This window comes from Pseudophryne corroboree, chromosome 5, assembly GCF_028390025.1.
Source record: "Pseudophryne corroboree isolate aPseCor3 chromosome 5, aPseCor3.hap2, whole genome shotgun sequence".
Taxonomy (NCBI): domain Eukaryota; kingdom Metazoa; phylum Chordata; class Amphibia; order Anura; family Myobatrachidae; genus Pseudophryne; species Pseudophryne corroboree.
In genome coordinates, this window is record NC_086448.1 from 408,601,932 (window position 1) to 408,627,243 (window position 25,312).

Consider the following 25,312-nt stretch of genomic DNA (forward strand, 5'->3'; position numbering starts at 1 on the left):
TACAGGCTGATCCAACTTTGATGTAATGTCCTTAAAACAAGTCAAAATGAGGCTCAGTAGTGTGTGTGGCCTCCACGTGCCTGTATGACCTCCCTACAACGCCTGGGCATGCTCCTGATGAGGTGGCGGATGGTCTCCTGAGGGATCTCTTTCCAGACCTGGACTAAAGCATCCGCCAACTCCTGGACAGTCTGTGGTGCAACGTGGCGTTGGTGGATGGAGCGAGACATGATGTCCCAGATGTGCTCAATTGGATTCAGGTCTGGGGAACGGGCGGGCCAGTCCATAGCATCAATGCCTTTGTCTTGCAAGAACTGCTGACACACTCCAGCCACATGAGGTCTAGCATTGTCTTGCATTAGGAGGAACCCAGGGCCAACCGCACCAGCATATGGTCTCACAAGGGGTCTGAGGATCTCATCTCGGTACCTAATGGCAGTCAGGCTACCTCTGGCGAGCACATGGAGGGCTGTGCGGCCCCCCAAAGAAATGCCACCCCACACCATTACTGACCCACTGCCAAACCGGTCATGCTGGGGGATGTTGCAGGAGCAGAACATTCTACTTGGCATCTCCAGACTCTGTCACGTCTGTCACATGTGCTCAGTGAGAACCTGCTTTCATCTGTGAAGAGCACAGGGCGCCAGTGGCGAATTTGCCAATCTTGGTGTTCTCTGGCAAATGCCAAACGTCCTGCACGGTGTTGGGTTGTAAGCACAACCTCCACCTGTGGACGTCGGGCCCTCATACCACCCTCATGGAGTCTGTTTTTGATCGTTTGAGTAGACACATGTACATTTGTGGCTTGCTGGAGGTCATTTTGCAGGGCTCTGGTAGTGTTCCTCCTGTTCCTCCTTGCACAAAGGCGGAGGTAGTGGTCCTGCTGCTGGGTTGTTGCCCTCCTATGGCCTCCTCCACGTCTCCTGATGTACTGGCCTGTCTCCTGGTACCGCCTCCATGCTCTGGACACTACGCTGACAGACACAGCAAACCTTCTTGCCACAGCTCGCATTGATGTGCCATCCTGGATGAGCTGCACTACCTGAGCCACTTGTGTGGATTGTAGACTCCGTCTCATGCTACCACTAGAGTGAAAGCACCGCCAGCTTTCAAAAGTGATCAAAACATCAGCCAGAAAGCATAGGAGCTGAGAAATGGTCTGTGGTCACCACCTGCAGAACAACTCCTTTATTGGGGGTGTCTTGCTAATTGCCTATAATTTCCACCTGTTGTCTATTCCATTTGCACAACAGCATGTGAAATCAGTGTTGCTTCCTAAGTGGACAGTTTGATTTCACAGAAGTGTGATTGACTTGGAGTTACATTGTGTTGTTTAAGTGTTCCCTTTATTTTTTTGAGCAGTGTATATACATTTATTCAGGTAGTATCATTAATAGCGCTTTGTTCAATATGCAGTTTGCAAATTCAAAGGTTCCTAATGAAAAACACAGAGGGGCAGGTGGGAGGGGTGCCAATCAAGACTGAAGGTGTCTCCACCTTCAAATGTATGGGGGGGTTGGACTGCACACCCTAACTTATCATAATGAGAGGTGCTATCAGGCTAAGACTTGTAGTGCCACACACAGAAAAAAAAGAATGCAGATGCACTCTCCAAATATTACTAACTAAAAAAATTGTAGTAAATTGTGCAATTTAACAGTGAGGAAAGGTGAGGTTCTTTGCCTAATTTGCCTAAAAGTATGCGCCTAACTGGACGTGGTGGGTAGGCCCATACTATTGGAAACAATTATAAAAACCTCACTTACAAAAAACCCAACAAAATAAACATGTACAGTTGTGTCGTAATATGTCTAACCTCAATACGCCACGCAGTGCGAGATGCCTGATGGGAGTAGGCTGACAGGTATCAAGTGACTTTGCTTGCGCAGAGCATATTTTTTTGCTCAAAAATGCATCTTCGTCTCGGACGCACAAGCACCTTGTGCTGATTAATTTGACATGTAACACTTGTATATCTGTGTGCAACTAAGTATATATGCAGTACAGTATGTAGCACAACGGAGCTTGGCATGGAAAAAAGCTGCTGCACCGTAGCTATTTGTATACAGATTAAGAGACTAGGGTGTGCACACACGGTGAGATATTTTCTTTCGATTTCGACTATATAATCAAAATCGCAAGAAAAGTTAGTGCAGATCGCAAGGTGAAAGTCACCTTGCGATCCCGATTCGCGGTCCCGCCAGGTCGGCATCGCAAGAAAAGATAGACTGTGCAGGAAAGTCAGTCCTTGCTAGATCGGTGTACTATCTAGTTCATCTCACATGTCAATGACATCTCACATAAGCCAAAATCTCACATAAGCCAAAATCGTAAGCACACATAGTCCACATCTCAAGAAAAGTTAGTCAAAATCTGTGCTATCTGGGCTCAGGGGAATTCAAGGGAAATCGCAAGTGAAAATCGGGCATAGCAAGGATCTCATTGTGTGTACACACCCTTAGGTGCACACAGACAAGTGTTGGATATCTAATTAATCAGCACAGTCTCTTGGGGAACATATTTTCGGGCATAAAAACGCTGGTCTCAAGCAAAGTCTCACAAGACCTGGCATGCAGAGAGGAACTGTTTGCAGGACGTTAACAACAACGTATGAGGACACATATGTACTTGAAGAGTGGGCCAGGGTAATCTAAGGGTAACAAAATTATGACCCCGCTGGGTTAAGTATAATAGATGAGGAGCTAAATCTAATAGCCTCGGAGTTGCCGGGGGCGCAGTATTTCAGGTTGGTTTTGCCTTGTAAATGATTGCTGCTTTAAAAAAACAGGCAGACTGACAAAAAGTCCAGCAACTCGGAGGCTATTACATTTAGCCCAAGGACCCTAAAAAACTTTACAAATTTAGATTTGTAATTGTTCATTATTAAAGTCAACTTTCAATATACATCTTTAAATACTTGTGTATTTAAAACAAATTTTAGTTATGAATACAACAGCGATTGTAGCTTAAAACTGTGCAAAGTTAGCATATGGTTTGCAAGTATATTGATATATGAATGCTAGAGAAAATCAAACCACATTCTACCAAATTATAAATAAGCTAATAACAATTTGTTTTTAAATAAATTGAGACTACCTTAGCTTTTCCAAGGAACAGTAAGCGCTTACCTATCAATAGGCTTAAAGGAGGCTGGCAGCTTGGAAATGCATTGAGAAGGTCTAAAATGCTGATTGCAGGGTCTCTAAGAAAGTGGTTATAATCAGAGCTGCCTTGTTTACTACACAACTCCTGAAGTCTTCTCTTCTCAGTGGCATCAGATGTGTACTCTACAATAGCACGTAACAGTGCCTAGGGAACATAACAAAATACAGATAAACAAACACACTCAGAAAAATATCTTATTAGTTTCCCCCAAAAAAGCCATCTTTATTTTGCCCTCTGTTTTAAAAAGTTGCAAAAAGAATACAGTCATGACCTCGTACACATATCCTTTTTGCACCCTATGGCATGAGACTCCTGCCGCTCCCTCACAGGTAATTAACATACTTTAGATATTTTTTACTTAATTTTGCTTCTTATTTGTAAAGTAGCCACACACAAATTTGCTTATAGGAGTAAATGTAATAGTCTACGACTTGCAAGCAATGGCGAGACCTCAGTATGTATGGTTGATGGAACCGCGCTCAGCTGAGACGTGCACTCCCGGCGTGACTAGGCGATCCATCCACCTAGTCACGTCAGGAGTGCACAGAGACGCTCTCCCATTCTAGTGAATGGGGCGTGTCTCCGACACGGACACGCGCATCTGCCTGGAGAGGCCTGTAGTAGCTAGGCGCGTCTGGGCGGGCACGCCCATGCACAGACGGAGCCACAATTAGCGTGGCTCCATCTGTAGCAATCATTTAACCCTTTATGACCCCTTGTCCATTTAAATGGAGATTATTAAAAAACATTAATTAACATTATTAAAAAACAACTTTTTGGGGAGTTAATTAGGACATAATTCGTCTACTTTACCAGTTATAACTGGCATACACCAGAAACATGCAATGTGTCATAAAGGGTTAAAAGGCAAAACCAACCTGCTAGTCACATGCTATTACATTTTCCCCATAGTATACTAGGTGCCTAGGATTACTACTTTTGTGCAAAGAAACTGGTATAAACATTAAGAGGTCTATTTATTTACATTATTTTTACTAAAATCATGTGAAAAAGGGTGTTTTCACACCCTTTTCACATTATTTTAGTATCACCTGAATGTATTAAAGGGCATTTGGAGCAGATTTCATGAAAAACTGCTCCAAACCCTTTAATTCACTTTTTTTTTTTTTTAGTAAGCCACCTCGCATCCCCTATACGTATAATGGGAAATGTGATCTGACCAGATTTACTAAAAAAAAAAAAAAAATTGAAAAAATACCGCAGTTGCCCTGTTAGAATCTCGCCAGCTCAGGCTGGCAGGATCACAGGGCAGCACTGCGATACGGAGGCATTTGCCCAGCTTTTTTTGCCCCTGGCAGAGAAAGCTGAGTGGGACCCGGCTACACTGATCAGCTCTATGTGTCCGATGGACACACAAGCTGATCAGAGTGTAAAAAAACAAAACAAAAAAAGTAAAAAAAAAAACCCCATACTCACCTGTCCAGGGGGCCGGTATCCGCTGCTCCGCAGAGCGCTGCTGGGCACCGGGTCCCCCATATGCTGCAATGTGACCCCGAAGCAGTAAAGTGATGCTGCAAAACAGCAGTGCACTTTACAGCACCAGGGGTCATCACAGCGCAAAGGATCCGGCACCCGGCAGCCCAGCAGAAGAAGCGTGGACCGGCTCCTTGGACAGGTGAGTTTATTATCCTGCTGGGGGAGGGGGGTCCGTGGAGCGTGGGGGTAGTCGTGACAGGGGGAGGGCGCCCCGGCGGTGGTGGTAGCAGGACATCGGGGTATTTACGAAAAATACCCCGATGATGCTGCAAAGAGGCATCGCAGGGACAGAGCTTGATCGCAAATAATTAATTGATACATCCCTGCAATGTAATCAATTATCGCAATGCGAGATTGGGCGGTTATATCACCTGTCATTCGCATTCTGGATGTGGATGGTGATAAATAGGCCCCTAAGCATAATGATGCATGGAGAGAGGCAGAGCGCGGTTCACTCGTATCGGACCTGGATCTCTTGCCTTTTTACCCAGATTAGTGTCTAAGTCATATACAGGACCTACCTGAAATGCCATAGTCAGTATTAAGGCTACCCTTGAATCGTTATTTTGTCGTATTAGTGATATGAATAAAACACATTTTATGAACAGGACTCTGGCAAAACACTTTGTTAAGTAGCAAAGTCCATGAAGCGTCAAACAGGACTATTTGCCGCAAATTGAGGATAGGTGTATGTGGACACATCTATTTAATAATTATTTATTACCATTTGCTTAAATAGCGCCATTGCACTTCATAATCACAAACAAATCAGTAAATAAAACAGTAATAAAACAAGACTAGGTAATAACAGTCAGAGGTAAGAGGGGCCTGCTCGCATGCTTTAATCTATACGTCAGACCTTTGGGACCAATTGAATTGGGAGACTACACCTTTGTTTCCAGATGTGTATACATCATTGTTAAACTCTACTTAAATATTGAACCATTCTCTGAAAGTCCTGTTTCTTTTACGTCCTAGAGGATGCTGGGGTCCACATTAGTACCATAGGGGTATAGATGGATTCACCAGGAGCCACTGGCACTTTAAGAGTTTGAGAGTGTGGGCTGGCTCCTCCCTCTATGCCCCTCCTACCAGACTCAGTTTAGAAAATGTGCCCGGAGGAGCCGGTCACAGCTAGGGGAGCTTTACAGAGTTTCTCTAGTAAAGTTTATTTTAGAGTATATAATTTTACAGGGAGGCTGCTGGCAACAGCCTCCCTGCTTTGTGGGACTAAGGGGGGGGGGGGGGGGGGGAGTAGTGTCCGCCCTGCGGGGTCTGAGCCACTATCTCCGCTGACAGGACACTGAGCTCCTGAGGGGATAGCCACAGTGGATAGCTCACCCCAGCAGCATGCCACCACCCCCTTACAGAGCTGAAGATCAGTGGCAAGTGAGTCACTGACCCCCCTAGCAAGCGAGAGGCCGGTGTGAAGATGTCGGCATCAGGGTAGGAGCGCAATATTAACTGCGCTCCGCAGGCTCAGCGGTACATAGTGCGGCGCTGTGAGGGGCGCCCTGAGCCAGCGCCTACACCCTACACTGGTCACAACGCCTGTCGGGGTCTCGGGATCCCAGCCAGCATAAATCCTCAGGCCAGTATAATCCTATGAAGAGCGGGAAGACAGCGCCCTTTTTTGGGGCAGAGCTTCTCCTCAGAGCGGACCCAGCAGCGTTCAGCGCCATTTTCCTGCCTGCACAACGCTGTCAGTGAAGAGCAAGTCCTTCCACAGCAACTCCAACTATCTCTCGCTGTACCAGAGGGTTGTAGAAGGGGGGTGGGGAGGCTGCAAAATTACTGTGTAACCTATTAAGGTGCACAGTCAGCGCTGATAGAGGGGCTTCCTTTATAGTAAAAGCGCTGTGTGTGGGTTGGCTCCAATCTCTGTGTCTCTCTTGCCATTCTTGGGGTTGAAACTCTGTCTGTCCCCACCTGTGTGTGGAGTGTCTGTGGTCTCCATTAAGCAATGTCCAGGGACTCTGTGTCATATTCTGCAGAGGATATGTCCTCTCAGGATGATCCCATTCCATGTAATCAGGATTGCACTGGTTTAGCACAGATTCCAGCATGGGAGCCTGAGTGGTTATCCTCTATCAAATATATGATTTCTCAGATTTCAAATAGGGTTGCACAAAATGAATCTGCAACTCAGGCTTTACAGAACTCTATGGCAGTCTGGCCCAGTTCTGGTACATCAGGGCTCCCCACTGTATATTCACATAAACGTGCTCTTGCTCAGATCATGCAGGATGATACTGATACCGATTCTGATACTGCAGACGGTGACAGGAATGTGTTGCGGGGGGCAACATCTCTTGCAAAAGGGGTGCAGTTGATGATAGAGGCTATCAGGGATGTGTTGAATATTGCTGATACAACACCCGAGCAGAAAATAAGAAAGCCTCGCTAACCTTCCCTGCGTCAAAGGAATTAAATGCTATATTTGAAAAGGCTTGGGAAAACCCGGGTAAAAAATTCCAGATACCTAAAAGGGTTCTGGAAGTGTTTCCTTTCCCGGTAGAGGATAGGAAAAAATAGGAAAGCCCACCTATTGTTGACGAGTCAGTATCCAGACTCTCAAAAAAGGTGGTTTTATCTGTTTCAGGAACTACTGCTTTGAAAGAGCCGGCTGATCGTAAAATTGATAATACGCTCAAATCCATGTACACGGCTTCTGGGGCAATACTACGTCCCACTATTGCCAGTGCTTGGATTGCCAAAGCTATAGTAAAGTGGTCAGGCACGTTACTTGAGGACCTGGATACTATGGAGAAATGTGATGTTGAATTGTTTTACGTAACATTCAGGATTCTGCAGGATTTCTAGTAGAATCCATGTAAGACCTGGGTTCCATGGCTGCGGGAATTTCATGTCAGTATCAGCTCGTCGAGGACTGTGGTTGTGCCAGTGGTCGGCCGACGAGGAATCCAGGAGAAGTGTGGAGACCCTACCCTACACAGGTCAGGCTCTCTTTGGGGAAGAGTTAGATGCGTGGATCTCCACGGCTATGTCTGGTAAGTCACCCTTTCTCCCCTGCTCTACACCTGCTCCGAAGAAACCCTTTTCTTCAGTTACATCACATCCCTTTCGGTCTACCAAACCCAGAAAGGCCAAGCCATTCAACACCTTCTTTCGGGGAGGTCGGCCCAAGTCCAAGAAACCTGCGGCTGCAGGTTCCCAGGAACAGAAACCTGCTTCAGGTACACCAAAGTCCTCCGCATGAGTGGACTGCACGCCCCGGAGGTGGGGCCGGTGGGAGAGAGACTCAGACATTTCAGTCATGTCTGGGTTTCCTCCGGCCTGGACCCCTGGGTGCAAGATATTGTGTCCCAGGGGTACAGGCTGGAATTTCAAAATCTCCCTCCTCACCGATTTTTCAGATCAGGCTTGCCAACTCTGCTGGCAGACAGGACTGTCCTGCAAGAAGCCGTCCAGAAGTTGGTGGAGGCACAGGTCATTGTGCCAGTACCACCTCATATGCAAAACAAAGGTTACTATTCAAACCATTCCGTGGTACCGAAACCGGATGGTTCGGTCAGGCCCATTCTGAACTTAAAATCACTAAACCCCTTTCTGAGGGAGTTCAAGTTCAAAATGGAGTCTCTAAGGGCGGTGATATCAGGTCTGGATGAGGAGGAATTCCTAGTATCCCTGGATATCAAGGATGCGTACCCCCACATTCCGATTTGGCTGCCGCATCAAGCTTATCTTCGATTTGCACTGTTGGACTGTCACTTTCAGTTCCAGGCCCTCCCATTCGGGCTCTCCACAGCACCGAGGGTATTCACCAAGGTAATGGCGGAAATGATGATTCTCCTCCGCAGACAGGAGGTGAACATAATTCCGTATCTGGACGATCTGCTGATAAAGGCATCGTCCAAGGAGAAGCTGTTACGGTCCATAGCACTCACAACCCAGCTTCTCAGGGAACATGGGGGGTCATTCCGAGTTGTTCGCTCGTTATTTTTTTTTCGCAACGGAGCGATTAGTCGCGAATGCGCAATGTCCGCAGTGCGACTGCGCCAAGTAAATTTGCTATGCAGTTAGGAATTTTACTCACGGTTTTTTCTTCGTTCTGGTGATCGTAATGTGATTGACAGGAAGTGGGTGTTTCTGGGCGGAAACTGGCCGTTTTATGGGTGTGTGTGAAAAAACGCTACCGTTTCTGGGAAAAACGCGGGAGTGGCTGGAGAAACGGAGGAGTGTCTGGGCGAACGCTGGGTGTGTTTGTGACGTCAAACCAGGAACGACAAGCACTGAACTGATCGCAGATGCCGAGTAAGTTTGAAGCTACTCAGAAACTGCTAAGAGGTGTGTAATCGCAATTTTGAGAATCTTTAGTTCGCAATTTTACTATGCTAAGATTCACTCCCAGTAGGCGGCGGCTTAGCGTGTGCAAAGCTGCTAAAAGCAGCTTGCGAGCGAACAACTCGGAATGAGGGCCATGGTTGTATCCTGAATCTTCCAAAATCACATTTGGAGCCAACCAGGAGGTTGTCCTTTCTGGGAATGATCCTCGACATGGAGGTGCAGAGGGTGTTTCTCCCAGAGGAAAAGGCGTTGGTGATTCAAATGATGGTCCGGGATGTCCTGAAGCCAGCCCGGGTGTCAGTTCATCAGTGCATTCACCTTCTGGGGAAGATGGTGGCCTCTTACGAGGCTCTGCAGTACGGGAGGTTTCACGCTCGGTCCTTCCAACTCGATCTCCTAGACAAGTGGTCGGGATCCCATCTACACATGCACCAGAGAATACATCTGTCGCCAAAGGCCAGGATTTCACTCTTCTGGTGGCTGCAATTCAAGTGCAGTCGGACAATGTGACAACAGTGGCTTACATAAACCGACAGGGCGGAACGAAGAGCAGAGCTGCAATGTCAGAGGTAACAAGAATCATCCTCTGTGCAGAAAAGCACGCGTTGGCACTGTCAGCTTCTTCATTCCGGGAGAAGACAACTGGGAAGCGGATTTCTTCAGCAGACGCCATCTCCATCCAGAAGTGTTCAAGGAGGTAACAGATCTTTGAGGCGTACCCCAGATAGACATGATGGCCTCTCGTCTCAACAAGAAGCTTCGGCGGTATTGTTCCAGGTCGAGGGACCCACAAGCAGTGCCGGTGGACACCCTGGTGACTCCGTGGGTGTTCCAGTCAGTATACGTGTTTCCTCCACTTCCACTCATCCCAAGAGTTCTAAAGCTCATAAGGAGAACAAGGTTTCAAGCGATCCTCATTGCTCCAGACTGGCCAAGAAGGGCTTGGTATGTGGATCTTCTGGATCTACTGCAAGAAGAGCCGAGGCCTCTTCCTCTTCGGGAGGTCCTGCTGCAGCAGGGGCCGTTCGCCTATCAAGACTTACTGCGGCTACGTTTGACGGCATGGAGGTTGAACCCCCGATACTAGCTCAGAAGGGCATTCCGAACAAGGGCCCTCATTCCGAGTTGTTCGCTCGGTATTTTTCATCGCATCGCAGTGAAAATCCGCTTAGTACGCATGCGCAATGTTCGCACTGCGACTGCGCCAAGTAACTTTACTATGAAGAAAGTAATTTTACTCACGGCTTTTTCTTCGCTCCGGCGATCGTAATGTGATTGACAGGAAATGGGTGTTACTGGGCGGAAACACGGCGTTTCAGGGGCGTGTGGCTGAAAACGCTACCGTTTCCGGAAAAAACGCAGGAGTGGCCGGGGAAACGGTGGGAGTGCCTGGGCGAACGCTGGGTGTGTTTGTGACGTCAACCAGGAACGACAAGCACTGAAATGATCGCACAGGCAGAGTAAGTCTGGAGCTACTCTGAAACTGCTAAGTAGTTAGTAATCGCAATATTGCGAATACATCGGTCGCAATTTTAAGAAGCTAAGATTCACTCCCAGTAGGCGGCGGCTTAGCGTGTGTAACTCTGCTAAATTCGCCTTGCGACCGATCAACTCGGAATGAGGGCCAAGGTTATTTCTACCCTGATACAGGCTAGAAAAGGAGTAACGTCTAAACATTACCATCGAATTTGGAAAACATTTCAACTGGGACGGTTTCTCCTTTTCTTACAAGCTGGTGTGGATATGGGCCTGAGGTTGGGATCTGTGAAGGTCCAGATTTAGGCCCTATGCATTTTCTTCCAGAAACAATTGGCTGCCCTCCCTGAGGTTCAGACCTTTTTGAAGGGAGTTCTGCACATCCAACCTCTGTACCGCCTACAGCTCCTTGGGACCTTAACGTGATGTTGCAGTTCCTCCAATCGGACTGGTTCGAGCCTCTACAGGAGGTCAAATTTCTTATGTGGAAGGCTGTCACGTTGTTGGCTTTAGCTTCTGCTAGACGTGTGTCGGAGTTGGGGGCTTTGTCCTGTAAAAGCCCATACTTGATCTTCCACGAAGATATTGCTGAGCTCCAGACACGTCAGCAGTTTCTTCCGAAAGTTGTGTCGGATTTCATATCAACCAACCTATTGTGGTGCCAGTGGCTGCTGACTCCTCAAGTTCATCAAAGTCCTTGGATGTTGTAAGGGCTCTTAAAATATATGTGATGAGGACTGCTTGTCATAGGAAATCGGACTCTCTGTCCTGTATGATCTCAAGAAAATTGGGTGTCCTGCTTCTAAGCAGAAGATCTCTCGCTGGATCAGGTTCACTATCGACCATGTGTATTCTACGGCAGGCTTGCCGTGTACTATGTCTGTCAAGGCCCACTCTACTCGTAAGGTGGGGTCTTCCTGGGCAGCTGCCCAGGGTGTCTCTGCGTTACAACTTTGCCGAGTGGCTACTTGGTCTGGGTCGAACACGTTTGCAAAGTTCTACAAGTTCGATACTTTGGCCTCTGATGACCTGAAGTTCAGTCAATCAGTTCTGCAGGAGCCTCCACGCTCTCCCTCCCGTTCTGGGAGCTTTGGTACATCCCCATGGTACTAATGTGGACCCCAGCATCCTCTAAGACGTAAGAGAAAATAGGATTTTGGTTACCTACCGGTAAATCCTTTTCTTGTAGTCCGTAGAGCAGTGGTTTCCAAACTTTTTTGAATCACGGCGCCCTAGAATATCAGAATTTTATTCACGGCACCCCATTGCCAATATTTTCTTATTGAGAAATTTAGAAAGAAATATTACATTAAGTAGATAGCGTTTATATGTCATCCTTAGGGTCAGTGGTGTGGTGAGGGACAAGATTTGCTTCTATTTTATGACTGCCAGCCACCAGCACTGGTTTTGCCTATTATATTGACCATGAATAATTTTGATTTGGTCCTGGACCACCAACCCAGGGCACCCCTGCAAGGGTTCCGAGGCACCCCAGGGAGCCACGGCACACAGTTTGGGAACCTCTGCCATAGAGGATGCTGGGCGCCCGCCCAGCGCTTCGTTTTCTGCTATCAATATTTGGTTCAGTACAACTTCGTTTTAGTTGAGTACTGCATTGTTACTTGGTAAGTAATGTTTCAGCGGTTGCTGAGTTTTCAAGCTAAGTTAGCTTGATGTGCCTTGTATGTGTGAGCTGGTGTGAATCTCGCCACTATCTGTGTTAAATCCTTCTCTCGAAGATGTCCGTCTCCTCAGGCACAGTTTCTAGACTGAGTCTGGTAGGAGGGGCATGGAGGGAGGAGCCAGCCCACACTCTCAAACTCTTAAAATGCCAATGGCTCCCGGTGGACCGGTCTATACCCCTATGGTACTACTGTGGACCCCAGCATCCTCTACGGACTACGAGAAAAGGATTTACCGGTAGGTAACCAAAATCCTATTTTATAGTTTTAAACATAGATCAATCACTCTGACAAAATCAACCAATGACTAAACCCATTTGTTGTACGTGGCACAAGTAACTAGGTAGCACATGGGAAAGGACCTATTTGGGTTAGTAAAAACAACAACATTACGGCTCCTCTACATATAAACTATAAGTGTATTCTAGAATATAAAATATTTTCAGTCGTCCCACGTGTTGCGCAGCTATGTGAAAGGGCCGCCTTATAATTACTGCATCCAAGAAAGTGTCTCTCCAAAACACTAATAAATACTAGAAACAAAGAAAAAATAGGGTGCAGATATCGCCCGGGCGCCCAGTGGCAGAACTAATGACAGTACTGATAATCAATAAAAGAAATACAACAAATATACATCCCTTATACTGAAGAGTCCAATCCTCAAACTTCAGACCTCCTCCTCATAGTATACGACAACATGGATCAGCATGTATGCAAAATAGAGGGAAGAAAATAGCCACATGTGTAGTACAATCGATTTAATGGTCACACATACACACAAACACATAAAACATGAATCAATGGGGATAATAAAAATCTGTTCACCACCGGTTCTCAGACCCTCTGGTAATTGTTCCGCAGGTCCTATGTGGCTGATGCTAATGGATGCCATTGATTCATGTTTTATGTGTCTATGTATATTTGTTGTATTTCTTTTATTGATTACCAGTACTGTCATTAGTTCTGCCACTGGGCGCCCGGTGATATCTGCACCCTATTTTTTCTTTGTTTCTTGTAAGTTTATTCTATTTATGCAGTTGAATTTTGCTTTTTTATTATTTACTGAATTTAGAGAGATAGATAGACAGACAGACAGACAGACAGACAAAGGGCCGGCGACGGGGAAGGGGGGGGTCAAAGGGGACACCTGTACTGGGCCTCAAGGATCATAGGGGCCCCAAATATATGCTGCTTATGTCCGGCAGGGAATCATCAGAGTTATTGGGGAGAGACAGACCATGGTGTGTGTCGGGGAGGAAGGAGAGACATACATATTTACATATCTGTATACTGCAGATAAATAAAAATATAAACCTTTAGTGTAGTGGCACTCGAAGGGTCTTGAGGTAAATAATCAATAAAAAGAGGCAACTCACGCCATGCAGCAGGTTCACGTTTCAGTTTACTTTTAAACTTTCGTCAGAACAAAGAACAAGTGTACATGATCTTACCTTTATAGAGAATAAGATAAAATAGGATTTTAAATACCTACTGGTAAATCCTTTTCTCATAGTCCTTAGAGGATACTGGGGTCCACATTATTACCATGGGGTATAGACTGGTCCACTAGGAGCCATGGGCACTTTAAGAGTTTAATAGTGTGGGCTGGCTCCTCCCTCTATGCCCCTCCTACCAGACACACACACACACACACACACACACACACACACACACACACACACACCAAAAGGAAAGCCATGCTAACCAAACTTGAACATGAACAGCTGAACCTAATACTTAATCAAGTAACGAAGCAGGAAATACGAAGCACTGGGCAGGCGCCCAGTATCCTCTACGGACTATGAGAAAAGGATTTACCGGTAGGTATTTAAAATCCTTTTTTCTCTTACGTCCTAGAGGATACTAGGGTCCACATTAGTACCATGGGGATGTACCAAAGCTCCCATAACAGGATGGAGAGTGCTGAGGTTCCTGCAGAACTGATTGACAAAACTTGAGGTCCTCAGAGGCCAAAGTATCGAACTTGTAGAACTTAGCAAACGTGTTCGAACCAGACCAAGTAGCCGCTCGGCAAAGCTGTAGAGCCGAGACACCCCAGGCAGCCGCCCAGGCAGAACCCGCTGAACGAGTAGAATGGGCCTGTACAGATCTTGGAAGCGACAATCCTGCCATGGAATAAGCATGCTGGATAGTTAGCCTGATCCAGCGACCAATTGTCAGCTTAGAAGAAGGACACCCAATCTTGTTGGGATCATAAAGCACAAACAGCACGTCCGATTTCCTATGACGAGCTGTCCGCTGCACATATACCTTCAAAGCCCTCACAACATACAAAGACTTTGAAGTAGCCGAGGTGTCAGTAGCCACTGGCACCACAATAGGTTGGTTGATATGAAATGTTGATACAACCTTAGGAAGAAACTGCTGACGCGTACTGAGTTCAGCTATATCCACATGGAAAATTAAGTAGGGGCTCTTGTGAGACAATGACCCCAACTTTGACACGTCTTGCTGCCGCCAAGGCCAACATTGTGACAGCCATCCACGTAAGAAAAACTTTACATCTACCTCCTGTAAAGGCTCAAACCAATCTGACTGCAGGAACTGCAACACCACATTAAGATCCCAAGGAGACATAGGAGGCACAAAGGGCGGTTGGATGTGCAGAACCCCTTTCAAGAATGTTTGAACCTCAGGCAGGGAAGCCAGTTGTTTCTGGAAGAAAATGGACAAGGCTGAAATCTGGACCTTTATGGAGTCCAGGCGTAGGCCCACACCACACCTGCTTTCAGAAAAAGGAGGAAACGCCCTAGCTGAAACTCCACCGCAGGAAACTTCGTGGATTCACACCAAGACACATTTTTTCCAAATACGATGGTAATGCTTAGACGTTACTCCTGTCCTAGCTTGGATCAGAGTAGGAATCGCCCTTTTCGGAATACCGTTCTGGGCTAAAATCTGACACTCATCTTCCATGCCGTCAAACGTAGCCATGGTAAGTCTTGATAGACGAACTGCCCCTGCTGTAGAAAGTCCGCGCGAAGAGGAAGAGGCCTCGGATCCTCTATTAGTAATTCCAGAAGATCCCCATACCAAGCCCTTCTTAGCCAGTCCGGCGCAATGAGGATTGCCTGAACCCTTGTTCTTTTGATTCCTTTGAGAATTCTTGGGATGATCGGAACTGGAGGAAACGCGTACACTGTCTGGAACACCCACGGAGTTACCAGCGCGTCCACAGCCACTGCTTGTGGGTCTCTCGACCTGGAACAGTACTGCCAGAGCTTTTTGTTGAGACGAGAGGCCATCATGTCTATCTGAGGTATTCCTCACCAGCTTGTCACCTCCACGAACACCTCCGGGTGGAGTCCCCACTCTCCCGGATGGAGATCGTGTCTGCTGCGGAAGCCTGCTTCCCAGCTGTCTACTCTCGGAATGAGGATTGCCAATAGCGCCACTTTGTGTCTCTCTGCCCAGAGAAGAATTCTTGTTACCTCTGACATTGCAGCTCTGCTCTTCGTTCCGCCTTGTCGGTTTATGTAGGACACCGCCGTTACATTGTCTGACTTAACCTGAATGGCTTGATCTTGAAGAAGATGTGCCACTTGTAGAAGGGCATTGTATATGGCCCTTAGTTCCAGAATGTTTATTGGAAGGATGGCTTCCTGACTTGACCATTTTCCCAGGAAGTTTTCCACCCCGGGCGACTGCTCCCCAACCTCTGAGGCTTGCATCTGTGGTTAGAAGAATCCAATTTCGAATCCCAAACCTGCGGCCTTCGATCAGGTGAGAAGTTTGCAGCCACCAGAGGAGTGAAATTCTGGCTTTCGGCGACAGGCGTATCCACTGGTGCATGCGAAGGTGTGATCCGGACCACTTGTCCAGGAGATACGTACTGCAGTGCCTCGTAGGCGGCTACCATCTTCCCCAGCAGGCGAATGCACTGATGAACCGATACCCGGGCTGGTTTCAGGACATCCCGGACCATTGACTGGATCACCAAAGCTTTATCAAATGGAAGAAATACCCTCTGTACTTGTCGAGTATCATCCTCAAGAAGGGGAGTCTACTTGTTGGTTCCAAATGTGATTTTGGAAGGTTCAGAATCCATCCATAATCCTGGAGTAGTTGAGTTGAGAGAGCAATACTCTACAACAACCTCTACCTGGAAGAGGCCTTTATCAGTAGATCGTCCAGGTATGGAATAATGTTCACTCCCTGCTTGCGGAGGAGGAGCTTCATATCTGCCATGACCTTGGTAAACACCCTCGGTGCTGTGGAGAGGCCAAATGGCAGGGCCTGGAACTGGTAGTGACAGTCCTTTAGTGCAAACCTGAGATAGGCCTGGTGAGGCGGCCAGATAGGAATATGAAGGTACGCATCCTTTATATCCAGGGCTACCAAGAATTCCCCTTCCTCCAGACCAGAGAATACCGCTCTCAGAGACTCCATCTTGAATTTGAATACCTGCAAATAGGGGTTCAGGGATTTTAAGATTAAGATCGGCCTTACCAAACCGTCAGGTTTCGGTACCACAAACAGGTTGGAATAATAACCTTTGTTCTGTAGGTGAGGTGGAACTGGAACAATGACCTGTGTTTGTATCAATTTTTGAATTTCTTCTTGCAGGATTGTACTTTCTTCCTAAGAAGCCTGATTTGAAGCATCTGTGAGGTGGGAGATCTTGAAACTCCAGTCTGTACCCCTGGGCAAAAATCTCTTTGACCCAGGGATCTAGGCATGATGTCGACCAGATGTGACTGAAACTCTTTAACCGTGCTCCCACTGGCCTGTTCTTCAGGCAGCGTGGTCCACCGTCATGCCGAAGGCTTTGAGGAAGCAGAACCTGAGGTCTGCTCCTGAGAACCTGTCGCTGCAGGTTTTCTGGGTTTTCCTCGACCCCCTCTGAAGGCAGTGGAGGAACCCCTGGATTTGTTTTTAAATTTTGCTGTCCGAAAGGACTGCAAATTAAGTGTAGGATATGATTTCCTAGCCGGTGTAGCTGCAGAAGGAAGATATGTCGACTTATCCGCAGTTGCCTTGGATATCCACGTATCCAGTTCGTCACCGAACAGGGCCTCATCTATGAAGGGCAGGCTCTCCACGCTTCTCCTAGAGTCTGCATCCGCAGTTCATTGGCGCAGCCACAGTCCTCTGCGTGCCAAAACTGCCATAGCTGTAACCCGTGCGTTAAGCAGGCCAATTTCCTTCATGGCTTCCACCATGTAGCTTGCAGAATCCTGAATATGATGTAATAGAAAGCCAATTTCACTCCTATTCATTGAATCTAAATTATCAATTAAGTTACCTGACCATTTTACAATGGCCATAGAGATCCATGCACAGGCAATAGTGGGTCTCTGGGCCACGCCTGCAGCTGTGTACAGTGATTTGAGTGTAGTCTCAATCTTTCGGTCAGCCGTATCCTTTAAGGAGGCTGTGCCAGGGACAGGTAAAACAACCTTTCATGATAATCTAGACACAGAGGCATCCACAATAGGTGGGTTTTCCCACTTTTTCCTATCCTCCTGAGGGAAAGGAAAAGAGATGAGTCATCTTTTCGGGATTTGAAACTTTTTCTCTGGGTTTACCAAGTTCCTTCAAAGAGGGAGTTTAACCCCTTTGATGCAGGGTTAGTAACAGAGGATTTTTTTTTTTTTTTACATTAAAACAAGACTCCTCATCTTCAACAGGTACCTTCTTTGAAATCTGCAATACATCTCTAATAGCCTCAATCATAGCTTGCACCCCTTGGGTGAGAGCTGTATCAACCCCACCCCCTCCACCCACCCCAGATCCACCTCACCGTCCCCTGTATCTGAGACATCGTCGTCAGTGTCAGCCTGCAATATCTGGGCCAGTGTACGCTTTTGTGGATACGTGGGTGGGGTGATAGGCGCAGTTGTGAGGGCTGAGTCTTTATTCATCAGATCCTCCACAGATTTTCTCAAAAACTGTGTCTCCTTCTCAGTATGGTATAACTTTGTAGAAATTTTGGAAATCATCACCCATATGGAGTCCACCCACGGGGTTCGGACCCAGAAGACTGAGAATGTGTACTGTTTTGAGCACATTGTATAGAATCTCCAAGAGAAGAAAAACACCCTGCTGTACAAGACACAAATGGGATCATTCCGAGCTGATCGCTCGCTAGCAGTTTTTAGCAGTCGTGCAAACGCTAAGCCGCCGCCCCCTGGGAGTGTATTTTAGCTTAGCAGAAGTGCGAACAAAAGGATCGCAGAGCGGCTACAAAAATAAATTGTACAGTTTCAGAGTAGCTTCAGACCTACTCAGCACTTGCGATCACTTCAGATTGTTCAGCTCTGGATTTGACGTCACAAACACGCCCTGCGTTCACCCATACCCTCCTGCGTTTTTCCTCGCATGCCTGCGTTTTTTCGAGAACTCCCTGAAAACGGTAAATTGACACCCAGAAGCGCCCCTTTCCTGTCAATCACTCTGCGGTTGCCACTGCGACTGAAAAGCTTCACTAGACCTTGTGTAAAAATACATCGGCCATTGTGAAAGTACGTCGCGCGTGCGCACTGCGCCGCATGTGCATAAGTGCCTTTTTTTTACTTAATCGCAGCGCAGCGAACATTTTCAGCAAGCAATCAACTCGGAATGACCCCCAAAGTCTTTTGACATGGTAATGTGAGTTATATGCACACACACACACAGGAAAAACGTCAGACATAATTTCCCACAGAGTCCTTCAGAGAGCCACAGAGTATGAGGAAACCAGCCACACTGCTCCCCTTCTTTGCTAATAATAAAACTAGCCAGGCGCAGACTAACTATCCTTAATAGGGTATTTAGTACTAACAAACCTGCTCTAACCCTCTATAACCCTCTGGTACCGCAGAGGGAGTCTGGAGTTGATGTGGAGGGGCAGTGCTTGCCTGTCACCGTCCTCTGTATAGATCTGCAGGGAGAAAATGACAAGGGGAGCTGCTAGGTCCGCTCATAGTGAAGCCCCGCCACCCTTAATGGAACTCTGCTTCCCGCATTTTCTTTATACTGGCCTGAGGTATTTTAGTGTCTGACAGCGGGTTAGAACCCATATCAGACGATTAGCTAGTGTAGGGTGTCAGCGGTGGCTCAGCGCACCCCTCAGCAGCATCTACCACATACAAACAAACACGTGATGTCTGAGCCTCCTGGAGCGCAGCCTACACCCAGCGCTGCGCTCCTACCCTTATGCCACCATACCCACAGGCGACCCACTAACCGGGACGCCGACGCTGTACGCTGCGGAAGGGTACGCTCGCCGTGGTGGGGTTTGCGAATGACTCCCTCAGGAGCTCAGTGTCCTGTCAGCGGAGTAACGGGACCATTAACTCTTTAGGAAGTTGGGCCGTTCTCCCCCCTAAGTCCCACGAAGCAGGCAGACTGGTGCCAATCAGCCTCGTGTAAAATAACAAACTCAAAATAATAAAACTAAAAAAACTCCTCAGGAGCTCACCTAGCTGTAACCAGCTCATCTGGGCACATTTTCTAAACTGAGGCTGGTAGGAGGGGCATAGAGGGAGGAGCCAGCCCACACTATTAAACTCTTAAAGTGCCAATGGCTCCTAGTGGACCCATCTATACCCCAAGGTACTAATGTGGACCCCAGTATCCTCTACGATGTAAGATAAATAAAAATATATATATTTATTTAATAACAGTTTATTATATAGCTCAGCAAATCCCGTTGCTCTGAGGGGGCCCCAGAGATATCACTGTACCGGGCCCCAAGATGACTGCTGCCGGCCCTGAGATAAGATACTGGGGATCAGTACGTAATCCCGCTGGACGGGATCCCGGCGGTCGAAATACCGACGCCGGAATCCCGACCACACAATCCCGACAGGGGTGGCGAGCGGAACGCAGCCCCTTGCGGGCTTGCTTCGCTCGCTACGCTGCGGGCACGGTGCCTCGCTACGCTCGGCACACTATTATATTCTCCCTCTATGGGTATCGTGGACACCCACGGAGGGAGAATATGTCGGGATTGTGGCGGTCGGGATTCCGGCGTCGGTATTTAAACCGCCGGGATCCCGTCCAGCGGGATGTTGACCGCATCCCAGATACTGTAGTATTTGTCTGAAAAAATAGGATTTTAATACCTACTGGTAAATCCTTTTCTCCTTGTCCTTAGAGGATGCTGTGGACTCCAAAAGGATCATGGGGTATAGACGGGATCCGCAGGAGACATGGGCACACTATAAGACTTTGAATGGGTGTGAACTGGCTCCTCCCTCTATGCCCCTCCTCCAGACCTCAGTTATAGGAACTGTGCCCAGGTAGACGGACATTTCGAGGAAAAGGATTTTTGTTAACCAAGGGTGAGAAACACACCAGCCCACACCACAACACACCGTACAACATGGCTTTTAAGCAATGCCAGTTAACAGCATGAACTAAAAACAGCAACAAGCTGAACATAACCGATACACAACCTCTGTGTAACAGAAGCAATAACTATCAATACTACTGCATAAACAGTCCGCACAGGGACAGGCGCCCAGGATTCTCTACGGACTAGGAGAAAAGGATTTACCGGTAGGTATTAAAATCCTATTTTCTCTTACGTCCTATAGGATGCCCGGGAATCCAAAAGGACCATGGGGTCTATACCAAAGCTCCAGACCGGGCGGGAGAGTGCGGACGACTCTGCAGCACCGATTGAGCAAACATGAGGTCCTCATCAGCCAGGGTATCAAACTTGTAGAACTTGGCAAAAGTGTTTGAACCCGACCACGTAGCTGCTCGGCAAAGTTGAAGCGCCGAGACTCCTCGGGCAGCCGCCCAATATTCCTTCCTAGTAGAATGGGCTTTCACTGACTTCGGCAACGGCAACCCAGCCGTAGAACGAGCATGCCGAATCGTATTACAGATCCAGCGGGCAATAGTCTGCTTGGAAGCAGGAGCCCCAATTTTGTTGGGAGCATATAGGACAAACAGAGCCTCCGATTTCCTAACTTAAGCCGTTCTGGCAACATTAATTTTCAAAGCTCTGACTACATCAAGAGATTTTGAAACAGCCAAGGCATCCGTAGCCACAGGTACCACAATAGGTTGGTTTATGTGAAACGATGAAACCACCCTCGGCAGAAATTGTTGACGCGTTCTCAATTCCGCTCTATCCTCATGGAAAATCAAACAGGGGTTCTTGTGAGACAAAGCCGGCAATTCTGACACCCGTCTTGCAGACGCCAAGGCCAAAAGCATGACCAACTTCCAAGTGAGAAATTTCAACCCAACCTTTCGTAAAGGTTCAAACCAGTGAGACATAAGAAATTGCAACACCACGTCAAGGTCCCATGGTGCCACGGGTGGCACAAACGGAGGATGGATGTGCAGTACTCCCTTCACGAAAGTCTGAACCTCTGGAAGGGCGACAAATTCTTTCTGAAAGAAAATAGATAAAGCCTAAATCTGAACTTTAATGGAACCTAATTTCAGGCCTGCATCCACACCTGCCTGCAAAAAATGGAGGAAACGACCCAGCTGAAACTCCTCCGTAGGAGCCTTCTTGGCTTCACACCAAGACACATACTTTCTCCAAATACGGTGATAATGATTCGCCGTGACCTCCATTGTAGCCTTAAGGAGAGTGGGGATGACTTCCCCAGGAATACCCTTTCAAGCTAGGATTTGGCATTCAACCTCCACGCCGTCAAACGCAACCGCGGTAAGTCCTGGAAGACGCACGACCCCTGCAGTGACAGATCCTCTCTGAGAGGAAGAGGCCAGGGATCTTCTATGAGCAATTCCTGAAGATCTGGATACCAGGCCCTCCGTGGCCAATCTGGAACAATGAGGATCGCCTGAACCCTTGTTCTTCTTATGATCCTTATAACTTTTGGAATGAGTGGAAGTGGAGGGAACACATTTACCGACTGAAACACCCACGGAGTCACCAGGGCGTCCACTGCACTGGCTTGAGGGACGCTTGACCTGGAACAATATCTCTGAAGCTTCTTGTTGAGGCGAGACGCCATTATGTCTATTTGAGGAATTCCCCAATGACTAGTCACTTCTGCAAAAACCTCTTGATGAAGACCCCACTCTCCTGGATGGAGATTATGTCTGCTGAGGAAATCTGCTTCCCAGATGTCCACGCCCAGAAGGAAGACCGCTGACAGAGTGCTTACATGTTTTTCTGCCCAGCGGAGAACTTTTGTGGCCTCCGCCATTGCCGCTCTGCTCTTTGTTCCGCCCTGGCGGTTTATGTATGCCACCGCTGTTATGTTGTCCGACTGAATCAGGACAGGTAGACCTCGAAGAAAGTGTTCCGCTTGCAGAAGGCCATTGTAGATGGCTCTTAATTCCAGAACATTTATGTGCAGACAAGCTTCCTGGCTTGACCATTTTCCTGGAAATTTTGTCCCTGTGTGACTGATCCCCAGCCTTGGAGACTTGCATCCGTGGTCACCAAGATCCAATCCTGGATCCCGAACCTGCGTCCCTCTAGGAGGTGAGGATTTTGAAGCCACCACAGGAGAGATATTCTGGTCCTGGAAGATAGACTTATTTTCCGGTGCATGTGCAGGTGAGACCCGGACCACTTGTCCAATAGGTCCCACTGAGATACCCGGGCATGAAACCTGCCAAACGGAATGGCTTCGTAGGCTGCAACCATCTTCCGCAGCACCCGAGTGCATTGATGGATCGACACTCTTGCCGGTTTCAGAATCTCCTTGACCATGGTCCGGATTTCCAGAGCTTTTTCCGCAGGGAGAAACACTCTCGGCAGATCATGCCCAAGAAAGATAGCCAAGCTGTCGGAATCAAATGCGACTTTGGCAAATTTAGAATCCAACCATGTTGTTGCAGCACTATCAGGGAGAGTGCCACGCTTCTTAGCAACTGCTCCTTTGATCTCGCCTTTATCAAGAGATCATCCAAGTACGGGATAATTGTGACACCCTGCTTGCGTAGGAGCACCATCATTTCTGCCATTACTTTGTTGAAGATCTTTGGGGCCGTGGAAAGATCAAACGGCAACGTCTGAAATTGGTAATGACAATCCTGAACCGCAAACCTCAGGAAAGCTTGATGTGGAGGATATATTGGGACATGTAAGTAGGCATCTTTTATGTCGACTGACACCATAAAATCCCCCCCTTCCAGACTGGAGATCACTGCCCGAAGAGATTACACCTTGAACTTGAAAGTTTTCAAATACAGATTGAGGGATTGTAGGTTCAGAATCGGTCTGACCGAGCCATCCGGCTTTGGTACGATAAATAGGCTTGAATAAAACCCTTATCCCCGTTGAGACGGGGGTACCGTGACAGTGACACGCTGTTGACACAGCTTTTGTATCGCAGCACGCACTACTTCCCTTTCTGGGATAGAAACTGGCAAGGCTGATTTGAAAAATCGGTGGGGGGGGGCACTTCCTGAAACTCCAGCTTGTACCTTCGGGACACCAAACAAGACCCTGCCTTTATAAGGGAGAGCTTCCATAGCTTTCTTAGAGTCGGCATCAGCATTCCATTGATGAATCCACAGCGCACTCCTGGCCGAGACTGCCATGGCATTGACCCTTGATCCCAAGAGACCTATATCCCTTGCTGCATCCTTTAGGTAAGCTGCAGCGTCCCTGATATAACCGAGAGTCAAAAGAACGCTATCCCTATCCAGGGTATCCATGCCAGATGCCAAATTATCTGCTTACTTGCCAATAGCACTACTCACCCATGCTGACGCCACGGCAGGTCTGAGCAGCGCACCCGTAGTGACATAAATGGATTTTAAGGTCGTTTCCTGCTTACGATCCGCAGGGTCCTTTAGGGCAGCAGTGTCAGGAGACGGAAGCGCCACCTTCTTGGACAGTCATGATAGAGCCTTGTCCACATTGGGAGATGACTCCCACTTTTCCCTGTCGTCAGAGGGGACAGGATATGCCATTAGAATTCTCTTGGGAATCTGCCACCTTTTGTCAGGAGATTCCCAAGCTTTTTCACAAAGAGTGTTCAGCTCATGAGATGGGGGAAACGTCACCTCAGGCTTTTTTCCCTTATACAAACAAACCCTTGTATCAGGAACAATAGGTACTTCTGAAATATGTAAAATGTCTTTAATTGCCACAATCATGTACTGAATACTCTTAACCAGTTTTGGATTTAAACTGGCCTCACTATAGTCAACACTGGAATCAGAGTCCGTGTCGGTATCAGTATCCGCCATCTGGGTAAATGAACGCTTTTGTGACCCTGAGTGGGCCTGTACCTGAGACAAGGCGTCCTTCAAGGATTTTCTCCACGTTTGTGTCTGAGAATCAGATTTATCCAGCCTTTTAGTCAATAACGCCACATTTGCATTCAATGCACTCAACATATCCACCCAATCAGCAGTCAGCGGTGCCAACAGAGTCACTCCCAGTGCCTTATCTGCCCCCACTGCAACTTCCTCCGGGGAGGAGCACTCAGTCTCAGACATGTTGACACACACGTACCGACACGCACAAACACACTGGCTATAGGGGACAGACCCACAGGAAAGCCTGTTAGAGAAACACAGAGAGAGTTTACCAGCTCACACCCAGCGCCTGTACTGAGAGCAAATACACACTGCCTCAGACCTGTTTGCGCCGTTATTAATGGGTTAATCGCACCAATTTACTGTGCCGCCCCCCCCCCGTTTTGCTCCCTGTTACTTGTGCAGGAGAGTGGAGGTCCGGGCCAGCGTCTCTGCATCCTGTGAGGAGAAAATGGCGCTGGTAAGCTGTGAGGGCTAAGCCACGCCCCCTCACCGGCGCGCTGTAGTCCCGCTCAAATTTTAAATATTTATACTGGAGGGGGCTATATTTAGTGCCTAGGCACTTCTATTATATATTCTGGCCAGTGCTGAACTTCAGTAATCATGCTGCCCAGGGCCCCCCCCCCTGCGCCCTGCAAGTGCCGCCCAAAGTGTGTGTGTGGCAGCATGGCACGCAGCGTGACCGCTGCGCTGTACCTCATTACTGAAGTCTTCTGTCGTCACTGAAGTCTTCTGATCTTTTTTATACTCACCCAGATTCTTTCTTCTGGCTCTGTGAGCGGGTTGACGGTGCGGCTCCGGGAACAAGCAGCTAGGCGCACCAAGTGATCGAACCCTCTGGAGCTAATGGTGTCCAGTAGCCTAAGAAGCAGAGCCTTTGAACTCAGAAGAAGTAGGTCTGCTTCTTTCCCCTCACTCCCACGAAGCAGGGAGCCTGTAGCCAGCAGGTCTCCCTGAAAATAAAAAACCTA

At 47.8% G+C, this 25,312-nt stretch overlaps 1 protein-coding gene across 2 annotated transcripts in view; it reads right to left on the reverse strand.

Annotated features, from left to right (window-relative positions):
- The window catches only part of MTRR (5-methyltetrahydrofolate-homocysteine methyltransferase reductase), a 528,380-nt gene that overhangs the window by 189,608 nt on the left and 313,460 nt on the right, over nt 1–25,312 (reverse strand). For both annotated transcript variants that reach the window (XM_063922764.1, XM_063922765.1), the window contains exon 10: nt 3,129–3,309. In XM_063922764.1, coding sequence (XP_063778834.1) covers nt 3,129–3,309 — 181 coding nt within the window. The remainder of the gene's footprint in view (nt 1–3,128; nt 3,310–25,312) is intronic.